Below are 26,852 nucleotides of genomic sequence, written 5' to 3'. Positions count from 1 at the left end.
TTGGAGTGATGTATATTTATCTCCTTCTGATCCCCCAAGACTTCTAGCCTGACTGCCTTCATCTAACTGAACCTTGTCATACTGCAGCCATGCTATTCCTTGAAATTCAGATGCAGAGCTGTGGATTAATGGCATGTGCCCAAAAGGGCTAAGGAAGGGAATTTCTAAGTTAGGATTGCTGCATATATCGAGAACCCTACGACCCAAGCGGCACTGGCATTTGCCCCACTACCGACTAATCCTCCCTATTAGGGGCTACCAGTAGCAAGTTCCCAAGTCTGAAACCTGGAGTTGGAAAAGCATCTTTGTAGCAAGCAGGGACTGTTTTCTGTCTCTTGGGTATGCTCCTCAGTGACAGTTGGCCCTCTCCTGTGCACTCAAACTCTTTAGCACTCAATTGATAACATGCGTCTTCGTCGCTCCCCAGAGCTCCTTGAAGGAGCAATGTACTTCTTGTGTGGCCAGCCCATTCATAGCCGCGCACCTGTGTTTACGTGAAATGCTTATAAGGGAAACCTAGTTCAACAGTGCCCCTGCTACTGTGTCATATCTCCACCCCTGGTCCTGGATTGCCGAACGTACTGAGGACTGACAAACCCCTCTCACCAGGACTCGCTATGAGCCCTCAAAGAGGGCAAAATGGGAGCTTAAGCTGCAGGTTACCAAAACTACCCTGTGCGCTCTCCATTCCTGGCTTATTTACACCCCTGTTGTCTTAATTTGTAAATCCCTTGTCCGTGATCGCACAATCAAGGAGAGGGTAACACCTAACCAACAAACGCAGCACGTCGCTGATAGAGAAGTTAAAATAAACTTTTAGCATCTGTTAAGCGCATACGGAGTGGCACCAGGGAATATCGTTGGCTCATCATAATCTTTATTTGATTCTCAAGATACCATAAAAGAGATACATTAATTCATACAGACAATTATGAGATAATAAATAAATTAAATCCGATTCTTGCCATGTGGTTAATTGTCTACAAAGGTACAACATCTTTAAAAAGGAACCAAAACTTTCCCACCTAAAAGTTAGACATGCAAGTCAACCCTGCATGAACAACCCTATCTCCATAGGATTACTCTACTTCTATTGAAAGTATTTACAGAAAAATAGGGAAAGCTGCAGAGACCGAGAAGTCGTCCCATCGCAAGGACAAACAAGATTTCCATTGGTGGACATACCCATAAAAGCACCACATTCTACACAAAGTCCCATCACAAACAAAAAAGGAGCAATGTTTTTCCCATTTGTCAGCTCCAGGGTAAGGTAAAAAGCTGGATCTGGTGATGTCAGTCATTTTTCACAGACACTCTCGTTCCAGACGCTGATTTCGGCCCTACTCCCTGAAACAGTTCTTTACTAGAGATTTGTCTGATTTAGTTATGGTAAGCGGTGCTAAAAAAAGATTCTGTAAATCTAGATCATTAAAAGACTTACGAACGTAATTCAGGCAAGGGTCAAGCTGGAGGCAGTCTAAAAATACTCCCCTGTTAAAACTAGCCTTGGTGTTGGTCCATATGCTAACCCACAAAAGCAGCGGGGCCAACCTAACTATATCGGAAATATAAAACAAATTTAACTCAGAGTACATAATAAAATGTGAACTTGAGTACGGGAGATTAAGGAGTCATCTACAGATGTGATTTTCTTTAATCTGTAGAGCCGCTGTTTTTAGGTAACCCCAGACCCCTGCACTATACACAGCTGCGGGATACCCTGATGGTTATATATTTTTATAAAAAGTGCGGCAGAGCCCTTAAAAGTTGAGCAGGAGAGATTTAGGATGGTCCTGGCTCCCTGCTCAGTTTCATATGAGAAATAATAAACTGTGGTTACCAAGAGCCACCTGAGTTATCAGTAACCCCGAGATAATTGAAATCAGTCCCATTACTCATAGATCTATCTTTAACTGGTAAGGAGGCCACATTTTTCTTCTCTGGCCCACACACCATAATGTGGGATTTCCCAAAGTAAGTCAATAAATCTAAACTGCCCATAAACGAGAGGTGTTTCACATAATGCTAGCAATCTCAAATCCCACATACCGAATCCTGGGCATTGACATCACCTATTCTGCTTCCTGATAAACAACAATAAGCATTCCTGAGTTAGAGCGAAGGGTGCTTTCATGGATGCCCGGTGGAGACTGGATCGATGAATTGCTGTATCATTTCATGCAATAAACTATTAGAACAAAAGAACGAAGATAATGGAATGCGAGGCCAGCTGAGGCTGAAATACACAGTGGACTGGGTTTAAGTACTGAGACAAGGTGGGCAGGAAAGCAGAATGAAAGGAAGAGGACTACAAAACGGACCTCCGAGACCATAATCATGTCCACATCACTTCTTCACAAAGATTATGTGGACTTTATCAGGTCACTCTACCATCACGCACACTGGCCTTGATTAAGTTATTTCCCCTCATATCCTACTCATGTTCAGGTCACGAAACGCACTGGATTCAGTGACAAACTGTTCCACTAGCACCTTTCCTCCCTTTATTCAAATGTAGACTCAGCCACCTTAGATCTAAAACATAAAATGGCAACAAATTAAATCCTGAAACATTTAAGATTTTTTTTTTTTTTTTTTAAGAGAAATATTAAGTTTGGGTATTTTTTTTTCTTCATTTTTAGGTCTCGCCTACGCAGCAAAAACGTGCACGCGTTGCGTTGCTTGCAATGGCAACGCGTGCATTTCCTTGCGGGAGCGCGCGGCGCCATATGGTCGCAATCATCGTGCATTGCTGCACGCTCCCGCAAGGGAATCGCGCAGGCCCCCTCCTGCCGCGCGAGGCGGGCGCTTGTGCTCATTTTGCGTGACACTTGGATTTTTCACAGTCCACAGTCGCCTATGCCAATGCATTTCAAGCATGTGTGCTGACATTCGTGTAGTTTTCCGAAAATAAGTCATTGTTTACATTTTCCCCAAACATTCGAGCACTGCACTTAGACTAGCACATCATCGACGCTGCCTCTGATACTTGGGGGGCCTCCCCGACGAGTTCCAGAACAAGCATAGAAATTCATGCACCTCCGAGAGGCATAGATGACGGAGCTTAGGTAGGATGAGTAGTACACCGGAGCAATATGTCAGCGTGCTGTAAGTAGTTATCGTTGATGGGCCAAATATCTACAATGAAGCCGCTCTTTCCAACGCTCCCAGAGTTTGATTTATTTACTTTTCGCTATTTCCTGCTCTCACTCTGGCCATGGTTTTCTTGTGCCGTTTGCAATTGTTTAGTACTTTATAATCATACTTTGTACGCAGCGCTTTATGGTACACTTCAGCTGTTTCGGTAGATTTTACATAACAGGAATTACCATAAACGAATTACACGGATTCACGTACCCGCTTCAGAAGGATAGAACGCTGACCCAGCCTTGCCTGCGTACGAACACGTGACCTGCAGGTCGCCGCATGTTTGAGCAGCAACCATTCAACTCACTGAGCCATCCTCACCATTTCTGTGGCTCTAGCCATTTGGTCAGTCGGCTACATTACCCTGAGCCACTCACTTCTAGTGGGTTCTCACTTTTACTGCTTTAAGAGGGATATCCCCATACAAAGTCTGTATTGCAGACAACGTGGCGGCCCGACAATGCGTCCACGGTTTTAGGGGAAAGACTAATAACAGTACAGTGCTCATTTAATATATTTTTTCTGATGCAGACTCCTTGACTACTTCTAATTAATATTGAACATATTAAATGCATATATGTGTGTGTGTATACATATCTGAAAAATATTATCACTTCGTGTTCAAACTGAAATTATTTAATTCTAAGAACTTCTGTTTAACGTTTTCAGCCTTCTAGTTTTTTTACTTTGTAGCTTTCTTTTTCTCTCTCATGCTATCTCATCCTACCTACACTCCTGAACCCTTCTACATATCTACTGCCTCCTTCCTCGCTCTTTTTTCCTTTCATTGTGCACAAAACAACCCTTCCTCACCCTCTCACCGCTCAACCTTTGTGCCCCGCATTCCTCTCCTCCTGTTCTTCGTCACAGCCTCTCCCAATACACAGCCCGACCTTACTCCCTCTTTCCTTCAACCCTTGCACCACACTCTCCCTCACAGTGGACATCTCCATTTCCCCCCAAAGTTTCCTCCTCTCCCGGAACCAAAAATACCACAGCCCGTGCTCGGTCTCTTCCATGTCCACCCTGACGCAGCCCTTCACACATCCATCCTTTTGATGGCCACACTATCAGTCTTCTCACTGTTTCCAGGTGTGCTCCTCCAGCGCCAGTCCCCTCGCTCTTTCACCGGTGTATCACCTAGTCCTGGCCCAGAAAACACCAGTGGCTGGGCTCCTGGGTACTCTTACTGTCTATCATTTAACGTCGAAATACCTGATGTGAAACTCTTTTACGTCTGCGACAAGTGACATCGTTATGCCATGTCAATTGGACAATCACCTAAATTGCATAAAACTCTGCCCACAAATCTATTTTCGAAACCAACGACTTAGTTGTATCTTCCGAATGACAGTCACACAGTAACCCAGCGTTCCGTGGTACATGTTTAACCGCTGTAGTAGCCCGCATCCGGGCAATGAAGCGTCGCCCTCAGACTGCGGAACGCACAAGCGCGTGCCCCGTGCTCGGTATGGGAAGAGTAGCCAATGGAAGGCCTGCAGCGCTTTCTTGAAGCAGCCTCGCTCTGAAGCTGTTCATTACAAGAGCAGCAGCGCTTTGAACATAAATAACACGGCTGCTGCAGCGCGGCATCCCTTTGATGGCGCAGAACTACTGACTGTTAAAACTGTTAAGGGAGGCTGCCATTTGGAGTCGTGCTTTGTACGTTTAATTTGAAATGAAAGATATATCGCTTTCTAAAGAGAATTATTAATTTCCGAGCAATAAGGAGGACATGACACGCATGCTGGATAAAGTATACACAGCACACCATCTCCAGTATCCCGCCCATCATAAAAGCCGTGAAGCAGTTATCATTTTTTAAACGCATGCCAAGGGGTAGAAAGTCAAAAATAAACCTTAGTAGCGTCTCAAATATTCTGGCAGCAAGTGGCGACTTCAAGTCATGGTAAATTTTCTCTGCTTAGCACAAGTCCTAAACAAGCATTGGCATAGCCAATAGGTCTCGCTTTTGGGACCTTATAAGTGTTTAGTTATCCAGCACAATATCCTTGGTGCAACAACATCAACTGTTGCATGGCTAAACACTTATAAGGTCCCAAAGGCGAGACCCTTTGTTGTGGTTGGAGGACACCCAGTATTGCATTCTCTCCAAGCACAGCTCACATTTTTTGGTTCTTCTTAGTGAGCGTTTCTTTAAAGGGGTCATGCCAACAATTCTGTTTTGTACACCACTGGTAACTTTCCACCCATTCACTTTGTTGTTTAGTATGAAAAGGCTATTTAGTGTTTAGTTTATTTTTTTCATGCCACATTATGGCAGCATTAGGGATAAACTTGATAACTGTCAAAAGTGCGGTTTTTGCTTTCAGCTTTTTAACGTTTATTATTTTTGTATTTTGGGCACTAATCCTTACCATTACGCTACCCTGCCTTCATCCTCTCCCAGTACCTCCTTGTACTCAAGCTTCACTTGCCCACTTTAGCCCCTTCCTCTTGGGACTTCATCAGGTCAGTTTAAGTATTGCTCTTCAATTCCTCCTCCACACCTGAATTGTTCATTTTGCTTCTTTGCGCTGCTTTGAGCTGGTACGTAAAGCAACTGAAGCACTGGCTCACTACCAATACATTTACTGTATCAGTAGGGTGCTTTCCGTACTGTGCACACAACGAAGAAATGAAGAAAAATAATGTAGTTTGGAAAGAATAAGTTAGCAAACTTCAGCATCAGAATTCACTGTGTTCCTCATTATTGTGTCCATTCAGTCACTCCTTCTTGCTACAAATGCTGGAGCTTTTCCCTGAGACCACCTGCTGTGGTAAAATGGCAGTCAAGTGACAATGGTTGTGCCCAAGTACTAATAAGGTCTTATGAATCCAAGATCTCCAGTGAGGATCGGCTTTCCAAGACCACTTATGTGCCTTAACTTGACCCGCTCCATCTTCCACATTCACAGAGAGAATTCCCCCGAAGATGCAGGGTGTTCAGGCAATCTTGAAGCGGCTTTGGCACGAGAGTTTCCATGCAACACTTCGCAAAGGATTTCAGTTCATTAAGATCCTTCATAGACCCTCGAACACCTGCTGCACGTCTGCCTTCAAGGAGGACGAGGTGTGCAGCAAGACTCCCGGACCACCAATATTTGTTTCCCAGCATTCAAAGCCACAGCTTTTCAAGTCTTGCTTGGCTGCCTCCACCACTGAGGAATCGGTGACTGAGGAAAGAAAGAGAGTAGATGAACGTATACCCATTGCAGCAAATAATATTTACTAAAAAAAGTATGCCAGGATATGCCTGACATACTTAAGATTGCTAAAGACAGGCGCTCAACCTATATAATTTGTTAAAGACAGTTGATCAGCAGATAACATTTCTTCAAAGGCAAAAGCTCAGCATATATCCTTTGCAAAGGAGAGTAACTCAGCTTATACCCTTTGCTAAAGGCCGCAGCTCAGCATATACCCTTTGCTAAAGGCAGCAGATCAGCATATATTGTAAGAAATTGGGTTATTGGTTGAAGTGGGTGAGAACCTACTTCAAATAATAATAATAATAATAACCCTTGTCAGGGTGAACCACAAAAGCCACGAAATATTCCTGTGCTTAACCCTCCGGTAGCTTGGCACAAAAGCAGTCAGCCTTAACTTAGAGGAAATATGTAAAGTACTTATGTAGTGCTCAAACGGCAATAAAGTAAAAATACGACAAGCGAAATCCCAAACCAGTTTAGAAAAATAGAGTCATTTTTATTAGATAAAATAACAAAAATGTAAACTGTTGAACCGGAGTCATGAGTTTAAATTTTAGATGAACATAGCACCAAAAAATGTTAAACACCAACTGTTGGTATGTTGTGGCGCAGGACAGAGACAAAGTCGCAAGTTCAAGACTACCTTGGAGCACGGCCGGATACAGGACACTGCTTGTCACACTAGGGGTTTTACCTTCTGGCTTTGGTGCAGGGTCTGTGCGGAGCTACTATGCTGAGCTCCACGTCACTCAGTGGTTTTTTTCGGTGAGTCAAGAGCTGCGTGGCTCTACAACTTACACAGCTCTGTGTCGCTCTTCATCAGATCCAGTGAGGCTTTCAGTCAACATCTACGTGGTGTAGCTCTGCGTCAGATCCGACAAAGCCTTCAGGAAAAAGCTGCGTGACTCTGCAGGGCTCAGTGTGGTGCTGCGTTGGGTCCGGAGAAGCTTTGTCGGGATATTTCCGGCATGGCTCTGAATCAGATCCGGTGAAACTTCCAGTTAAGCAGGAAGAAGTGCACTCCGACTCCAACCAAGGGTCCAGGACCTTGAGGACAGCACTTGTGGGTCAGGACTCACTCCTACAGATGCCAGTAGAGGAGACCAGGTCAGGACCGGTTGGGTCTGGTCAGCTGGAAAGCAGGTAAGGCCTTGCTGTGTCGCTGAAGTTCAAACAGGAGGCCAGCAAACTGAACCACAGAGACACTTCTGGGGTGCTGGGTTCACTGCAAGCAGGTCGAGTATTCCTTCTTCAGGCAACAGGTCAGTCCTTCTTTTGAATCTTTTCCAGGTTCAGAGTGTTCTGATTTCAGGCTCAGGGTATGCCACTTTTATACCTAGTGCCTGTGGGTGGGGGGGGACACCCTTTGTCTAACCCTGAAAATGATCCTAGTCAGTTCATCTCTTTACCTTAGGTTTAGCTACAGTCTGTCTAGTGAAACAAAGGGCAGGCAGGCTTAGGTGTGAGCTGCATCTGCCAAAGACAGTTTAGGCTTCTTCTGAAGTCATGAAGAGCTGGATGTAGTCCCTTGGCTACCCTATAAAGTCAAATTAGGTTAGGGGCACTGGTCCTCCACAGCCATCTTGTCAGTTAGACCCTCACCTCTCCACATCCAGGCTTACTGTCTGGGGAGAATGCACATCACACCACTGCCATAAAGAGTCCGGTGACCCTGAACACTGACAGAAAGGCACATTTGGCATACGCTGGAAAAGGCCTACTTTCTAAAAGTGACTTGACCATTAGGTTGGTTTTTAAATTCGTATTCCAATGAATCTCCGAATCAATCTCCGAATCCTTTTTTTTAGCTAGTCTCGAACAGACATTTTGCATTATATATTATAACGGATAAAGTACCACACTGTGTGTTATAAGTATATTGCAAGTTACTGAGGAGTTCCATAACCAAAAAGAAGAATGAGGCCAAAGGCCAAGTTCTTTTCTAATGTGAAGGAACTGAGAGGTTGTTAGACCTGTCAGCCTTAGAGTGGTCTCCCCCCCCAAAACTTTTTGCCTACCTCCTACATTGCTTGACCTCGGTTTTGCTGGCCATAGGACTCTGCTCACCGTACCACTGCTCACCAGAGCTAAAGTGCTTGTGCTCTCTCCTGGTAAACATGGTAATATTGGCTTATACCCAACTGGCATATTTAATTTACATATAAGTCCCTATGAAGTAGTAATACATGTACCCAGGGCCTGTAAATTAAATGCTTCTAGGGGGCCTGGACTACTGATTGTGTAACCCACTTAAGTCGCCTTTAAACAGGTCTCAGACCTGCCAGTGTACAGCCTATGTGTGCAGTTTTAAACCGCCATTTCGATCAGGCAATATAAACTTTTTGCCAGGCCCATACCTTCCTTTTCAATACATATATCACCCCTCGCGTAAGCCCTGGACAGCCAAGAGGGCTGGGTGCAATATATTTAAAAAGTAGGATATGTACTTTTACACATCCTGATAGTGAAAAGCTCTTACATTGTTTTTTAACTACTGCATGGCCTATCATTGTCATAGGGTAACATTGGAGTTGCCTTGTTATATTTCGTAAGTGCAATTTCCAAATGGGAAGAAATAACCAGGTCATGTTTGGTGAATCTGGATTCACAATTTAAAATCCTAACTCATGGCGAAGTCAGATTTTAAATTGCACTGCTGAAATTGCCACTTTTAGAACTGTTGGCATTTTCTTGCCTTAACCATTTAGTGCCCTTCTCTGGTCACATGACTCGGCATAGCCGAAAGTTGAGCTTTGTGTATTCCTTCTAGACAGCCATACAGAATAGGGAGCTTAGGTGTGCCTGGATGGGCCATTACTGGCAAGATGGGGGAAGAGCTGATAGGATGTGTCCTGCTCCACACAAAGGGTTGCATATTTCCTGTAGTTAGTCTGGAGCTAGGGCAGGGAAGACAGAATGCCAGGGGACTTCAAAGGGAAACCTGAAGAAGCTTCTCCCCCACTTCAAAGGCACAAATGGGTAAAAAGGAAGGACCTCAAACACCAACTCTTGAGTACACTTCTGAACCTGTGGATACTCTACAAGGCAACAGGACTGTTGTGCTGATGAAGGACTGTCCCTCTGCTGGACTCTTGCTGTGCTGACCTACTGCCTGCTGCCCTCTTGCATATTTGTGGTGCCACCCCCCTCCTGAACCTTTGGAAGTGGGCTTAAGGTGCTTTGTCAGCAACTGTGGTTCCAGCGTAAACAACACATCTCCTATGTTGCATGACAAAACCCCAGGAAGAATCAATGCATCTACGCTACTGCGTGACTTGGACCCTACGCAAAGACTTATCGCCGCTGCAGCCCGCATTGCCTTCGAACCGTTGCTACAAGATGCATCCTCCATGCAGGCCCTCGCTTTTCTCCACGATCGCAGCCTCGGTGATGACGCCAGACTCCGCATCGCTGTCTTGCAGCTCCTCAGTACAGACGCATCGCCTCGACTGTGCGATGCATTCCTGACTTAAGACGTTGCATCGCAAGCCCTCGTCGACGGGATCCGCGACGTTGACGCCTCATGACTTCGCACCGCAGCCTTGCAGCATCTCTGAACCAACAAAATGCTTCGACTGCGCTGCTCATCTTTGTCGCAGATCCTCACAATGCTCCACAAACCAGAAATAAAGATACTTTGTTCAGTGAGCCTAACTGGGTCCCTGTATCCGACACGTGCTCCATTGTAGTCAGCTTGAACTTATGACTTTCTCCAAGATTTGTGACCAGATATCTTCAGTTGAAGCATTCCCCTTTTGGTGCTATTTTTAGTCAAATCTTTAAGATTGAAAGTCTCTGGATCTGCTGATCAGATTTTTGTTGATTTGGTCTTGTTCTAGTTATTGAAAACAAATCTATTTTTCTAGCTCTGTTGTGGGCCCCTTTTTTGGAGTGTTTTCACTGTGTTATTGTTTGAAGTATCACAGAAATACTTTACACATTACCTCTGAATGTAGTCTGACTGCTCTGTGCCAAGCTACCCAAGGATTGAGCATAGGGTAATTTAGGGTTTGCTTGTGACTTCACTGAGATGAATTGTGGTTGCTGCTTGTAAAATGTTTCACCACCACCCCCCTCCTCAAACAGTAACCCAGTTTCTTACAGAGTTGTAGAAAGACACTCATAGATTCTGACATTTTTCTATAATCACCTAAGGAGTGCAAAAAATAAACATGTTGCCATGAATAAAATCTCTGCAGAAGTCAGTAGCTCAGCATAGAACCTTTGCAACTGATAGTAGATCACCATATATTATTTGCTAAAGCCTGCAATTTAGCACATATTCTATATATCATTTGCTAAAGACAGTAGCACAGCATTATCATTTGTTTAAAATAGCGGTTCAGCATACACCATTTGCTGAAGGTTGTACAGTTTAAATAGACAATGAGGTTAATAAGTAAAACTAGTTGTCAGAGTATGTTACATCTGATCAATAATCTTTAATTGAAATTCCAGGAGACCTCTGATACGCTTCCGTAACATCTAATCCATTATGTTTTCTGTTATTTTAACTTGCTTTTTACAATTCAATGCAAATAGCTTTGGATAGAAGAATATTAGTTGAATTGAAAATTATGTCTTAGTGCCTGCTTATTAAAAGTTTCACCTTAAATATACTATCCCCCCCCCCCCAAAAAAAAGACCACATTTCAAGGTGAATATGCATATTTCCTCAGCAGTTGCCATCAATTATTTCTAGCAAGTGACAAAGGAGGAGTATGCAGGTAACAACACAATCCATGAACAGTCCTGGTCTGAATCCTATACAAATCGATAGAAGAAATTTTTAAAGAGCAGGTTTCTGACTAAAGTTTTGGTGAGAATCATGCCATCAAAATATACTCCAGTACATCAAGTTGTCCTGATCCTCTTGCTCCCCTTACCAAGCCCCACTCCTTATCCCCATCTACTCCACTCCCTAATGTGATAACACTCACCATCCTACAGTGTGATGTACATTGCAACGAAAACTATGACAATTTCGGCTTCTTACCACAAATATGGCTTCGGTGTTCAAACACAGACGCCATGCTTCTAAGGCCATATGTAGTGATCACAACTTTCCTGATTCACAAAATCAATATGATACAACTGTAAACTATCTTGGAAAATCAGAGTTGGGCAAAAATGTGCTCATGACTAGCCAACAGAAATCCCAATCTACATTTGTCATTAGAGATATACAGCAAATAAACTCAAAGACGGAATTAAAAGTACAGAAGTAGTTAAAAATAAGTTTATACAGAATTATTGGTGCTCGGAGATATCTTATTTGTTAGAATTCACTATTCATCTCAAGTTTTGAATAACAAATACTGTGTCAGAAGGTATAAATGGATCATTTAAAAACAACATGCGCAGACAGTCCATCGCGTCACTGAAATGAAGCATATATTTCTGTGTCAAGAAAGGGACCTTAAAACTCAACTTTGAAACGGTCACACTTAATTGATCTGTAATCTATCGATGTGTCGGTACCAATGGTGCCCATTCACAAACGGGTTATATGGAAGCCTCTCTGTGCAGACCACCAGGGCTGATTTAACCCTTTCCCGTGATACTCTATTTCCCTTCACTTTGCTCCAAAGATCTTGCTCAAAATTCCTTTCTTTTTCAAGGTTTAATAAATTGCTAATCTCATCAAAAAAAAAATATTATAATAATTCCTTTCTTTCAGAGTAGTAGGTTCAGCGGAAGATGTTTTATAGTATAAAAGTCCAATATTATGGACCTCCCTCCCGCCCAATTTGAGCTATGATAATTTATTGAAATTTCATTAAAAAATTATGACCAGGCAAATAAATACCAAATTCAATAACAGGAAGGAGCAATCCTCTTCTTAGGATCATTTAGTCTATTACCAGTATTTGTTTTGCTCTCCCTCTTCCACAACACCGAGAGACCCCTCTTTTTGGGATGCAAGTGCTCCAGAAAAGAATTAGTAACATAACTGTAGGTTCACTTCATGTAATTAGTGATATCAACTTAATGTGTGATGCGTACCAGGCTTCTCAGACTCACGCTTTCAGTATTGTACAAAATATTTTACATTTAAAATCTTACACAGTAATGAACCAATTTTCCATCAATCTGTTCAACCATGGCTTACAAGTTTATCATGGTTCAACTACATATTTTCACCAAAAATTGTAAAGGCCACACAAGAGTGCCAATCTAACAAACATGCATACATTGGAAACAAAAGATGTGACTAAGCACAATTTAGAAAGACTTGTAGCATTTTATTACATAATTTTAGGAAAATGCATAATACATGACTACATGTTAGTCTTTTCTGAACAGAAATATCAGATGAAACTTCCCAATGTCTCTGCAATTAAAGCAAATTTAGTAGTCTCTATACATTTCTAGTCATTTTGTGTTAAATTTCTAAAAATCGACTGAAAAAAGAAGATTTCGATTCATAGTTATGAATTTATTTGTATATAAAACAGACACTGTTTGACCCAGCTGCTTAATGAGGCTTAATATCAAAAGAAAACCATCTTACGTGGTCTGAGTAAAGTAATGCCGCAGCCACCACCTCCAGCACCGGTCAGTTTACTGTGGAGCCCATGAGAAGCAGTCACTTGGCACAGTCGGTCTAAAGAAGGGTGCCCGACGCCTAGCACATTCAAGTGATGCTGGTTTATATCAAACAGCTCCTAAAAACAGTGTTGGATCTTAGTAAATGTAATTTGTAAATATAGTTTATTCAAGGTATACATACATATACACACACACATATATATATATATATATATATACACACATACACACATGTAAAACAGTACATGAAAGTCTTAAGATTAACAATACACCCAAAACAGGTTTTATGTCCAGTAGTTGAATTAGTTAGTGTTTATTCACAGTTACAGATCATATGGGTTATCGTATATTTGAAGTTTTGTAAGCCAGAACAAGCATTTTCATTGTTCCAAGCAAAACGAAGAAGGTAGTTTTCAAGCATATTTTCAGTAATTTGGCACCACCAACCAGTCGAACTTTAAGGCCTTTCCTCGTTTTATGGAATCTCGAGCTTGGTCGATGTGCTTAAGTTTCACCATTCTCTAGTGGGTGATGTACTTTTGTTACGAGTGAACTTTAAAAGTGCTAATCCGTAAATAAAGTCACACTTGGTCTCAATTCCAATCAGATATTCGAAAAGGGATGTTCGTGATGCAGCACTGGGGAACAGTAACTGGGGTCACTAGCTAGTCGCTATGTGCATATTATGAGTCATCTGTGATGTTAATTTTACTTCTGTCACAGTGATTTTCTTCCTGACATATACCATATTGTGTCTTTAAGGGAGAACTTCCCCTATGCGTTCCTGCCCAATCAATTCCCACATGAAACGTTTTGGAATGAACACATTTATTGATACAATAGTAAATTACAACGAATGATGCAGGGATAAACATTTGATAACATTGTGCTTCCTCTGTTGTGCAGTCTACACTACAATGAGAAATAACCAACATTGATGAAATTGATTAGACCAAACGTTTTCGGACGACTACATAGAAACACTGATAATTGTGCATTTAAATCAGTACAATACTTCAGTTGGGGGTGCTGAATGACTGCTGTATTAGAAGAGGGTCACAACTTATTCTGTGCAAAATTGGCCTACATGTAATGGATAGAGTTGATCCATTATATAAATATCTGGGGTCATGACAGAACATGGGTGTGCTTGAGCATTACAAACTATGGTTTTGTAATATAGCTCTATGCATTGTATAATGAACCAGAAATAAAATAATATATTCCTCACAATGAGAAGAGCTACACATCCTAGGTTTATTTGTGTCTTCCAATGACTATGGTTCAACATGAACTGTGATGAAATACAACACAGATAATAAATATAGGACATTGATGACTCTATTCTATTTCATAACATTTCCGATTAACTCAGAAACTCACATACACGGCAACAAATGAGAAGAACGAGACTCTTAGTCACTCAACTGAAGATAGATCAGAAAATTTCTAATAAATGTTAAGTTGCAGCAAATTACAAGTAGATTTTATGTGCAGCATTTAATAATACTAAACATGTTTCCAAACAATTTGTTCTAGTGCTAAAAATATGAATGGACAAATCACAGTGAAACGTTGTAGTACAAAGACTGGAACTGAGTGAAAAGCATTATGAATCTCCTTCTGAGATAGACTGAACCAATCTCATTGCACCAAAAAAACTACCATGCTGACAAAAAAGGACTAAAACACAATAAGGGAAGTAGATTACAACTAGCAATCAAATACAGGTGGATGCAATCCACTATTGATTGAAGCCATACCCTTTCAGGGCTTGAATCAATTATGTTTCAAAGCCAAAAGGTGCATCTATCCTACTGAAGGAAGAGGCAGGAAAGAAAGAGCCTCGCCTGTCTGTCACCACCTCCACCACGACCAATAACAGACTCAACCTTTAGATAAATTCTCTATGAAGCATTGTGTATGATGGACACTATTCACATGCATCTAAGACAATGGGAACGGAGATTAAATAAAGTCAGCTGAAACAAACTCAGCAATATTTGGGAAGCAAGAAGAAAATTGTATTCGATTTGAAACAATCTGAAACGGGGAATACTCAACATTAGGCCACTATAAAGAAAGTGCTATTCTGCAGACTGAGGCAAGTCATCATATGAGAGCTGATCACATTTTACTCAAGGCCCTATGAATCAAAATGGCTGTCTCCTCCAACTTCACGTCAGGGTTATATATAAATTGCACAAACTAAATGCATAGTGAGTTTGATTCACCATATTCCAGAGGCTTCCGCCAGGAATGCTCACGAAATAAAATTTAAAGAAGTGTCTCTACATTATGTCTACAGTTTCATTTTAAGTCCATATATCAAATATATGGCACCTAGAAATATTGCAAAATAACAGAATGAGCAACATTAAAGAATGGATTAACGAGGCTGTTGAAGGAGAATACAGATTTTCACAATAGGGCTTACTTTAAGAGTACAAAACCTATAGGTACAGACTGTAAGCACAGTATGAGAAGTTACATGAGAAGAATTACTTCTGCCCTCATTGGCATAAACTGGGCAAATACAAAAGCGAAGTAAAAATAAAAAGATTGTTTCTTACAACCTCCATGGCCATATCACAGGCTAATATGTTAGATGATAGGTGTTGCTTCATTGATTAAGACATAATTATGGTGTCAAAAACTGAATGAACTATATTTTTAGGTCCTGAAACAGCTGTGGCGCCGCAGTAAAACATGCAGAATTACAGTTTTGCTGTTGCAACTTAAGAGAAAGGGGCAGGGAGGAATACAAAAAGCAAAAGATGACAGCATATAGGAATGGCCAAATAGTGTCAAACCAGGTAGTCTATTAAAAAGTTCAGGGTGGAAGGAAAACACAACCTCCCCGTTGTAGCTCTAAAAAGAATTGTGACATTCAAAGCAAAAACATGGATGTATGTGGTGAACGTCCATCTTATTACTTTAAAAAATACCACATGAAGCACTGTGACATAGTTGAGACCTAATACAGGTCATCATAATTTAGTTACTATCTTGATTATTTACACAATTGCTGTCAAAGTTATTATTGTATGCTCTTTGTTACGGTTATGTGTGCTAAAGAGTAAAAAAAAAAAAAGAGCCATAGACCTGTGTATTGTACAGTACTGTTTGAATGCTGTACAACTACAATAACAAAGGAGAATGCCTAAAAATAAAAAAAATCAATGTAATCCTATTTTGTTTTTAAGTATTACAACCCAAAATTTTTTTATGGCTATATACACTATATTCAACAAAAGGCCCCTCTTTACTGAAAAGTGATTCTAAATCATTTTTGTAAGTTATGAACCTGATAATAGGAAAGAAGATGGGAAAGAGGTGCCAGATACGCTGTGAAGGGAATCATGCGCCTCTTAATATTGTATGCCCAAGGGAAGTATGTTGCATTGCAACGAGCCCGGACACCTGTCAAATGCAGATAGCGAGTCTGTCAAGCACCTGGTGCCAGCGTATGACACAGCTGAGTGGTCTGCCACTTTAGAAAAGAAGAGCTGTCGAAAACAGAGGCGGACAGGGATCCTTTTCAAAGATGTTCCCTTCAACAACTCTAGCCTTGGAGATAAGCCTATAGCGCATAATCACCTCCCTCAGCCCAGTTCTACATTTTGGAAACATCCCGTGTGCCTCCACTCCAGGTATTGCACTGTCAACATCAACCTGTATTTGAACTTGCAGGAACTATTCTCAGTTTTCTCTTGGAACTCATGGGCCATGACATCGCCTTCAGTCACGGTGATTTCTGCCTTGAAAAGTTAATGAAAGAAGGTGGGCCTGCCTTCTACTCATCCGTAAATTGATTCACTTCTTCCTATTTGCCTATACACAAAACAAGCAGGTTTCTGGTTACAAATGATGTGCCTCAAACACCTGCTGTGCTTTTCTATTATAACACTACAGTTTGGCATTTTTGTGACCATTGTTTGCTAATATTTTTTGCACTGTTCACAACAGAGTGGCCATTCATGGACAGACTACAGGACTGACTTGGCGCGCTGTCTTTTGCAAGTCATCATTAGAGATGTGCTGCTCTTTTTTTTCCCTTGGACAAATTGCACCCCATCCCACAACTCAGCAGATGGTTTGTGGTATGAACCCTTCTAAATCCCTAAAACATACTCAAATTCATATTAGTCTTACTGTGAGGCTTTGATTCAAAGCTGTTCAGCTACTCGACAGATGAGCTTGAGTTCAACTCTTGCTGGATTTGATCACCATTTCAACTAATCAATGTAAATCTCTGTGCTTGGAAGAAGAGAGCGCTCTATGCTCATGTTCGGTGTTCGTTTTGAGTATAACAACAATGTCCCTGGCTCCTGTTTACCTCATCAAATCAATCTAAAGATAAATGCGTCTAATAAGCCTCTCCACACAGTAATTTGAATTCTGGAAGATATTACACTTCTAGACAATTGGAATAAGAAGATAGAGTTGAGATGGTGACATGAACTCTAACTGGGCTTCCACAGGCCAAAACAATCAGTCACAGAGTTAATCCAGTTTCTGTAAGGAATCCTAGGCTCACCCAGTGTATATTGGCTTTCCTCAGAGAAAGCGTTAATAATTGGTCAAACAACAATAAAATAAAACATTACAAAGAATTTAAACGCCCTTACGAAGTTAAATAATGTAATACAAGTTCAACAAAAACATAGTAAATCACATTAGGGTCAATGGGTTTGAGTTTAGTTTGATCGCCATTCAAAGCTGCAGTTCAAATTGTTAATCCGGTCCAACCATGCTGTCTTAGGTGCTCAAAACGTGTCAGGTTCAACTGGAGCAAACAAGAAGATGCTTGATGTAGTGCTGGAGCTTCAGCCTGGAGAAGTTGAACAGTTCAAAGATGCGGGGTCATGTGGTGGAAGGGAATACAGAGTTGACTAGTCTGGGGAAAGGCTGGTCAAGGGAGGATCGATCCCACTTTCAGGAAAACTCCAGCTCCAGGTGATGCTGGGCTGTCTTTCCAACCTACTGAGGCAGGGACTTCATGTGGATTATTGTAATAACCACAATTCGCCCACTAGCACTAATACGACTAACACTGTAACTATCAATCACAGGCAAAAAAAAACAACAGGTCAATGAACCCTCAATAACTGTTGAAGGAACGAGAAGCAGATTTTAAGGATCTTGGTTTGTGGCTAGAAGAACGAGGTAGTTATCTGCTCTTATTAAAATCAAAAGTCTAGGGTGTTAATATTTCATTTATGAAACTGATTAAAATTTCGTCTGGTTTATCACTTGCACCTATGTTACATAGTCTACTAGCAAATCTGCTGCCAACTTTAAACTATGGGCTGCCTGTATTTTTGCCCATGCTAGCGAATTGGCCTGACAGCACAATGTCGAGCCTACAGAATATTGACTTACTTTTCGAATCCGACAGTCCAGATGAAACTGTGCATAGAATTCAGCTAGTTAAACAGAAATGTATTTTTAAAGCTAGATTCATTAGACACCAAGACATTTGATTTGGCAGGAACTTAATTGCCCCTTGGCTGTCAAACCTTGGAATCTCTAACTAGCTGAGTCACTGAAAATCTTAAATTTGCGCTCCCCTCCCCCCATGTCATGCCACTCCCTGCCTCGCAACTTCAGAGGATGGGAAATACACATGCTAAGAAAGAGTTTTTTTTATTTTTTATTGAGGACTTTGAGGTTCTGTGTTAAAAATTAAATCAGGTTTGAACCTCTTAAATTTTGTTTTCGCTATTGATGGACAGCAGACTATGTACAACTTACTGCCAACACCAACATCATTGGGATTTGCTGATTTACCACATTTTATACCCTCAATTTTGCCAAAGAATTCCCTTAATTGTGGTAGTGTCGAGTGTATCTTTTCAAGCATAAGTCCTGTAATACACTTGAGGGACGTGAGTTAAGCAGGTTCTCGTGCACGTTAAGCAGTATTATTTGTTGGGGCGCACTGAAACGAGCATTGGGGATGATGGGCTTCATTCTCTAGTGTCTACTGGTGACAGCGCACTTACATGTACACAGTGGAAGGTTAATCAGTTTTCAGCATTTGTCCTGGTTTACCTAACAGGATGTTTTTTTATGGCTTTTATTACAAATATCTGACAAGCACACACTTTAACAATTGAATTGCAGGCTGTAAAGTCACAAAAGAAGTAGTAGTGCTGTTTTACCAATATGTCAAAGACAGCACTTAGAAAAAGTGGCATTTGTAAGCTTACATGACATATCCCAATGGTCCATCTCTCACTAACACACTTTCATTAACCATTTCTTTCTTGGTAGACAGTCACAGCATGCCTTTGGGGGTATTTTCATCAATATAAGAAATGTGAATTTTTTCCTTGTTTCATATGATATTTCATTTCATTGTACATTCCTAGCAATTATGTGATTTAACTACTACATGGCTGGATCCCAAACAGCTGCAATGAAAACTGTTTTTAGTCGTAGTGAACACCATAATGTATATTATGTAAGAGAAATTATTGGTTGAAGTATACCAACAATATGCAATTAGCAGTGATTTTTACTTCTTTGGATAGAAAAATACAGTCTTATTAAATATGTGGTATTAGCAACAGTTACATTTACATAATACTATAATTTACATGAAAGACAACTCAAATAGACTTCTGTAACGGGCAGGTATGGGTGTTAAATGACTAACACAGATCTGCCAAAGTAGAAGTAGGAGATAGGGTTTGGTTAAGAAAATGGGAATATGAGTGCTAATTAGCTCCATCATATGGAGGGTGTATGTTTCTCCACACAGGCTATTAATAACATGGGGGTAACTACGGTTTTAAAATGTTCAATGTATCAGGTATCTACTTTATTTGTTTCTATTAGGGAAATGGGCATAGCTATTTTCTACATGGGGAATGATGGGTGTGAGGTTTTATATACCTGTTGCTGAATTTTCATGATTCCTGTCACGGAATGGTATTGGCTATTTTACACATTGGGGATTTTGTACTTTAAGGGGCTGATTAATACATTTGACATTGTATTTTAATGTTTTTCATTAGGAATAGCTAATTTTTACATGGGGGAATATATGTGGTAAGGAAAATGTTACTTACGTTGCAAGCATCTGTTCATGGCATGTAGTGCTGTAGAGTCGCATGCTGGACATACTACTACCATCTAATGTTGGTCTCAGACATGTGCAAGTTGTTTTTCTTCAAAGACATCTTTCGAGTCACAAGGCATACTGACTCCACCTATTGCTGGTGATGTACATGGGCATCGGCTCCAATGTTAGATTTTTTTCTGCTTGAAGGGTGAGGAGGTAGATGGAGCATTTAGATACCGAAAGATGACCACACAGAGGAACGTTAAGGATGAAAGAAGAAACATCAAAAGGCTTCCGTGGAGAAGGGTGGGCGCATGTGAATCTACAGCACTACATGCCATGAACAGATTCTTACAGGCCAAGTAACATTTTCCATTTGTGGCATGGGTAGCTGTAGATACAAATGCTGTGTATTGACTGGAAAGCAGTCCCCACTTTAATGCAGTGACTAGCCTGAGGATGCTGCAGAAGATTGAAAAAGTCTGCGCTAAGACAGCCCTGCCTACTCTAGCTGGTTGGCGAACTAAAACATCCACACAGTAATGCTTAATAAAAGTGTGGGGAGTAGACCAAGTAATTGTTTTGCAGATGTCAGCTATAGGAATATTACCTAAGAAAGCCATAGAAGCTCCTTTTTTACAGGTTGAATGGTGTCTGGGAGGGGCAGGCAAAGGTCTTTTGGCTTTGGCATAACAGGTATGTAGGCATTTGACCAAACAGAGAGCTATACCTGCTTTAGAGAGAGCACAGCGTTTGTATGGTTTGGGGAAGGAGAAAGAGCAGTTGTCTTACGGACAATGTAATACGCAAGTGCTCTTTTTGACATCTAATGTGTGAAGAGCTTGTTCTGCTACTGACTCTGGATGTGAGAAGAACACTTGGAGTTCTATATTTTGATTAAGGTTGTAACTAGAGACCACCTTAAGGAGGAGTTGGGGGGGTTTGTCCTGAGGACTACTATATTGTGCTACATTTGAAAAAAGGGTTCTTTCAGAGAATGTGCCTGAAACTTACTGACACGCCTGAGGGAAGTGATGGCTACCAAGAAAGCTGGAAAAGAGAGCCCATAGGTCTTGTTAGAACGATACTGAGGTTTCACACAGGGCCAGGTGGCACACTTGGTGGGATAACCCTTTTAAGTCCCTCCATACAAGCTTTGAAGAGGGAAATGTATTCTCTGTTTTGAAGGTAAGGGGCAAAAGCAGCCAAATGAAGTCTGATAGCAGTGAAACCAAAACCTGATTTCTGCAAGTGGAGCAGATAATAGACAACACCTTGGACTGCAGCCCGCAGATGGACAATAAATCTGGGAAGACAGTAGGGTTCAAATATTGGGCTGTGTAGCAGGCTCTGGTTGTGGGACTGCGCGCTTCTTTGAGGATGGTCATACATTCTAAAGACAGATTGAGGTACACAAACTCTAGTACTTCATGAGCTGATTTGGGTTGCCTTAGTGAGCCCTAATTCTGTGAAGAGATCTGGCTGGTTGTGCAGCTTCTCATTAGGCACTAAACAGTTCAAGGAGAGTGATGAACCAGGGCTGTCTGGTCCAGGTTGTGGCTACTAAGATGAGAGAGGGATGTTTGCCAAAGCCTTCGAACCCCGAACAGAAGAAGTGGCAGAAAAGCATAGGCAAATATCCCTGACCAGTTCATCCATAGTGCATTTCCTATGGACTTTGGGTGCAGGAACATGGGGATGAAGTTTGAGCATTTTGTTTTTTTTGCAGAGCTGAAGAGGTTTGTGTGGGGGAATCCCCCCAAAGGTGGAGGAAGAAGGATTTGAGGTGGCGTTCCCACTCGTGGACTCGTTGCTGCATCTGGGTAAGCAGGTCTGCAAAGTCATTGTCCACTCCTGGTATGTACTCTATGAGTAGATGGACTCTGATGTATTGCCCATCAAAAAATGCTCTGGGCTGAAGCGGACAACTGCAGGGAGTGAGTGCTGCCCTTGTTCTGCAAGTAAAACATGGCAGTTTTGTTCTCTGTCTGAACGAGTATCACCTTGTGTTGGATGCGAGGGAGTAACGCTTGTGGAGACCCTGGCGATCAGGCATCCACACCTCTTGCATGGTCAGTTCCTATACGTGCGCCTTCCAGCCAGCAAGAGAGGTGTCCGTTGTGATGGGCATCTGCAGCACTGGGCCCAAAAAGGGCCAGCCTTGCAACAGGTTGTTGGCATAGCACCACTGCAGAGGGAGATGAGTATTGCCCCAAATCAACACTAGATCTTCCTAATGTCCCACCGCGTGTGACCATTGAGCTTCTAGGCACACCAGTAATGAATGCATGTGTAATCTGTGACTACAGCAATGCAGGAGGCATCATGCAGAGGAGGCATATGACCGTTCTGACTTTTACCTGATGATCTGGCTGAAAAAGAAGGAGCAGAGATTGGAAACCTTGGACCCTTGCAGGGCTGAGATATGCTTTCCATGTGACAGAATTGGGTATGGGCCCTAAGAAGGGCTAGCGAGAAGATAAAAGCCTAGGCTGTTTAAGAGATGTATGGTAGCTTAGGTGTGCGCTGTTCCGATGCGCTCTTGGTCAGCCAGTTGTCTAAGTAAGGGAAGATGTGGATACCATCCCTTCTGAGCGGAGCAGCTACCACGGCAAGACACTGTCTAAACACCCTGGGAGCTATGGCCACTGTGAAGGGCGGCCCTTTGAACTGATAATCCGGACAACTTACCTCAAACTCAAGGAACTGGTAATGCGGGGAACGATGCTTGGCCATGTTTGCACGAGTTCTAGACAGTACCCCTCTGCTAGGATGGCGAGAACCCACAGGTTTGAGGTGATCTCCATTCAGCGGGACAGAAACCCTTGCCGTCTTCCCAAAACATGTGTTAAATGGTCGGAGGAAGGGTAATGGAATCACTGCTTTGCAGCCGAGTCCCCTTTGTCGACTGTGACATTGACCCTGCCTCTACTGTAGCTATTTTGGTACCCACCCCTGTAATAACCCAGAGAGGACTGCTGTTGCCTGGGAAAGGAAGTGGATGCTTCAAGAGTAGTGGTTTTCACCCCTCCAATGTGTTATGTGCAGAGAGAGGAGCCTTGGGCAGATGGGGCTGTAAGGCACCCATGGCCTTAGCTGTCTCAGTGACCATTTTTTTCCAGCATCTGGTCAACTTGAAGGCCAAACGGGTGTTTCCCGGCAAAGGACAAGTTGGCCACCTGCTGCTGCACTTCTGGCTTAAAGCCCAAAACATGCAGCCAAGCATGTCGGCGGAGTATACTGGTGTTTACACTGCAAGCAGCAGTGTCTACTGCATCCAGGGCACATCAAATATTAGTGTTCACTATAATTTTACTCACCGCTACCAGTAGCAGACCCCTCTTTTTATACTGGTCCGGGAGGTGTTATAGCAACTCCTCCATTTCATCCCAGTGGGCCTATCATACCAGGAGAGTAAACTCATGGAATTGGCAATGTGCAAATGCACAGCAGACATGCAGCAGGAAAATGTGTCTCTGCCCAATGTTCTTACTCTACCAGTCGGTAGGGGGGTGCATTCCCCATGCCCTGAGATTTAGCACATTTTTAGGCTGTATGAACAACCAGAAAGTCAGGTGGCAGTTAACCCCTGATGTAGAGATGGTCTGAAGGAGATGCCTTATAATTCTTGTTGATCCCTGACATGATGACTTGTGCCTTTACAGAATGCTTAAAGATTTCAGGAGCGAGCTTAAGTATCCCTTTTAGCATAGGCACATATTGCTAGGACCTCTGGGTGGAGGAGAGTGTCTTCATGAGAAAGTCATCCTCCTCTGGTTATTTGTGTTTTTCCATCTAGTGGAATATTGCTGCCCTTTTCAATATCTCAGGGTATGAGATGGTGTCGCCCAGCGGGTAAGGCTTGGCCAGAAAGAGGTCTAAGTCTGTATCGCAAGGGGGCTCTTCATCGTAATCATTCCTTGGGTCATAATGGGGTTGTGGGTCATATGGCGTAACATATGAGCCATAGGGAGTCCTCAGACTATCATCCCCAAACTCAGAAAGAAGAGAACCCTGAGGTGATTCTCGAGAAGAGTTATGTTATGTTATGTTTATATATATTTATAAAGCGCCAAATCACCAACGGTCTCTAAGCGCTAACACACTGACCCAGAACCCAAATGCCCCCTACTGCCACCTGATCAAACAAAGGTGGGGAAGCTTATCCAAATGCCTCAATAAACAGGATGGTCTTCAACTTCTTCCTAAAAGGAAGTAACGTAGATTCGCCATGTAGGCTCTCCAGTAGCTTATTCCAGAGCTGGGGAATTACCACAAAGAAAGACCGCCCTCCCAACATAGCTCTGTTAAAGCGCGGACAAGTCAACAGATTTCTCCCGTATGAGCGGAGACACCGACTTGGAGTGTACGGCTTCAGTCAATCTTTTATATAGCTGGGAGCTAATCCATACTGAGCTTTGTGTGCAATACACAGGCCCTTAAACCTGACCCTCTGCTTAATCGGGAGCCAATTTTATTGTTGTAGAAGTGTGGCGCTAGTTCTTCTTGGCAGCTTAAAAATCAGTCTTGCCGCATCATTTAGTGTCACCTGAAGTTTCTCCAGGAGTTTCTTGGGGAGCCCAATGTAGACTGCATTGCCATAATCCAAACGGGATAAGATTAGTGCGAACACAATGGTACGCATGGTGGAAAATGACCGCAGAGGAACCAATTTCCTAAGTTGTCTTATCAGATTTGCGTAGCTCCCCACAACCGCCACTACCCGATTGTTCATTGTTGGCTTGGTGTCTAACCTCATGCCCAGGCTCTTCACAACTGGCACCGGTATCGGAGTGGTTCCGAGCTCTTGTTGCCAAAAAAGACTGGACCATGGGTTAGCCCTTGTACCAAGGGCCAACACCTCAGTCTTATCTAGATTTACCCTGAGCGAGTTGTGGGTCATCCAGTTCATAGTGAACCGGAGGATATTCTGTACATTTAACTGTGCCTGGGCAGAGTTGTCTATGCACACAATTAGCTGGTTGTCATCGGGTTAATTGGCTGAAGGTAGATATTAAAAAGCAGCGGTGACCATGTCGAACCCTGCGGCACCCCACAAGGCAGAGCACCATACCTGGATGTACAATCACCCAATTGAACTTTTTGGGACCGATCCTCTAGGAAGGAAATAATCCACTTGAGGACTGTCACAATCACTCCCAGCCGTCCAACACGGGTTAGCAGTAATGCGTGGTTCACCGTGTCGAAAGCGACAGAGGTCCAATAGGATCAATGCAGCGGAGCTTTTCTTGTCCGTAGTGAGTCTTAGCTCATCGAACACCGAAAGCATCACCAGCTCATTGCTATTATGAGCCCTAAACCCAGCTTGCCGGGCATGTAGCAACTGGTGATCTTCCAAAAAGGACGAGAACACTCGGAGCACGTGTTGTTTGAGAACCTTAGCTAAAAAAGGAAGCCTCGAAATAGGTCTAAAATGTTTTAAATTCTTAGTGTCTGCCCCTGGTTTCTTTAATAGAGGAATCACCATTGCTTCTTTGAACTTGTGTGGGACTTTCCCTGTAGTCAAGGACAAGTTTAATAGGGACAGCACCTCTGGCCCAATTACTGGAAGGCTCATTTTGAACACTCCTGGAAGACAGGGTTCCTCTGGAGACCCCGATTTAACTTTAGCTGTTATATAGGCTAAGTCATTGGGATCAAGGGGAGGGAAAACTGAGTGTGCCTCCCTGAAAGTCTGGTAGGTCTAAAAGTGGAAAGGGACAAGGGCTTAGGCGGGTGCTACCTATTTCGCTAATGATGTCTTGGACTTTCTAGGAAAAAATCTTGAATTTTCTCACAGTCATCCTGACTGATGACCGCCCTATGTTCTTTCTTATGGCTCAGCTCTTTCAGTACTCTGAAAGTCTCTTTTTGAATGTTTATAGCCTCCTTGATCTTTAATTCATAGTATACAGATTTAGTTGTAATAATTAGATCTTTATAGGAGGCTAATTTTAGTTTATATTTCTCATACTCTTCTGCGTCGTATCGCTTCCGACACTGCCTTTCACATTGGCGCAGGGCCTGTTTTTCCCGTCTTAATTATTCTGAGTACCATGGATGGAGCACCCTTAGTTCTATTCATTATTCTTTCCCTCTGAACAGGGGCCACAATATCAATAGCAGTCCTCAGCCATTGAGTGAGTTTCTCGTACTCCTGTTCTGGGTCACTGAACTGAGTCCCTGAGTGGGCTGTCTTGCATAGTGCGGCCCTTAGGCTGGTGTCCTCTATCTTACGCCACTTTCGTACTGTTCTCCACACTGGAGGTAGGTAAGCTGGTTTACTATGTACCGAGATATCAAAATTAATCTGATAATGGTCTGACCAGCTACAAGGTCTGCACTCTGTAAGAGTCCACTGACAGTAGTGGGGACAGTGAGCGTGGAGAAGGTGGAGAGGAAGGCAAAGATGGAGAAGTGCGAGGGGGAGGTAGATGAGGCAATGGAGGAGAGGTGCCTTTGTCATAATGCTGCGGCTTCTTAGGTGCCAGCTCCGCAGGTGGAGTCAAGGCTTCCTCAAATGCCATAAGAAGAGGGTAGGCTAAAATCCGTCTGGTCTCAGGATGGGTATGGATGCACAGCAGTCTAGAATTGAGCTGTTCTTGGAGGCACTAGAGGAGGGGTTCATCTGATCCTCAGAAGCTGCCCTGAATGCCGTTTGCTTTTTTTTCTGTGCCAAGGATATCCGTGGGTTGCCGGAACCGAGCCCAACTCTGGACCTAAAGGCCTCGATTCCGAGGCTGGCTTCGCAGGTGTATTCGCGGCCGGAGCAAAAGATACAGTCAAAGTCAAAAGGTGTGGCTTCGAAGAAGACTTCAGCACTGAGAGATGAGAGGGCATCAGGTCCAACTCAGCAGTTCAGTGCCGTC

General features: G+C 42.6%; 1 protein-coding gene across 1 annotated transcript in view; it reads right to left on the bottom strand.

Annotated features, from left to right (window-relative positions):
- Positions 1 to 857: 857 nt before the first annotated feature.
- Positions 858 to 26,852, bottom strand: part of MVK (mevalonate kinase) — a 163,782-nt gene continuing 137,787 nt past the window's right edge. Inside the window, exons 10-11 of the mRNA XM_085636377.1 lie at positions 12,874 to 13,027; positions 858 to 6,323 (exon numbers count right to left, since the gene is read on the bottom strand). Coding sequence (XP_085492503.1) covers positions 6,172 to 6,323; positions 12,874 to 13,027 — 306 coding nt within the window. The 3' untranslated portion in view covers positions 858 to 6,171. The remainder of the gene's footprint in view (positions 6,324 to 12,873; positions 13,028 to 26,852) is intronic.

The sequence above is a fragment of the Triturus cristatus genome, chromosome 11, assembly GCF_964204655.1.
Source record: "Triturus cristatus chromosome 11, aTriCri1.1, whole genome shotgun sequence".
Taxonomy (NCBI): Eukaryota; Metazoa; Chordata; class Amphibia; order Caudata; family Salamandridae; genus Triturus; species Triturus cristatus.
The sequence above is the reverse complement of the archived record's forward strand: the minus strand, read 5'-3'. Positions and strand labels throughout refer to the sequence as shown.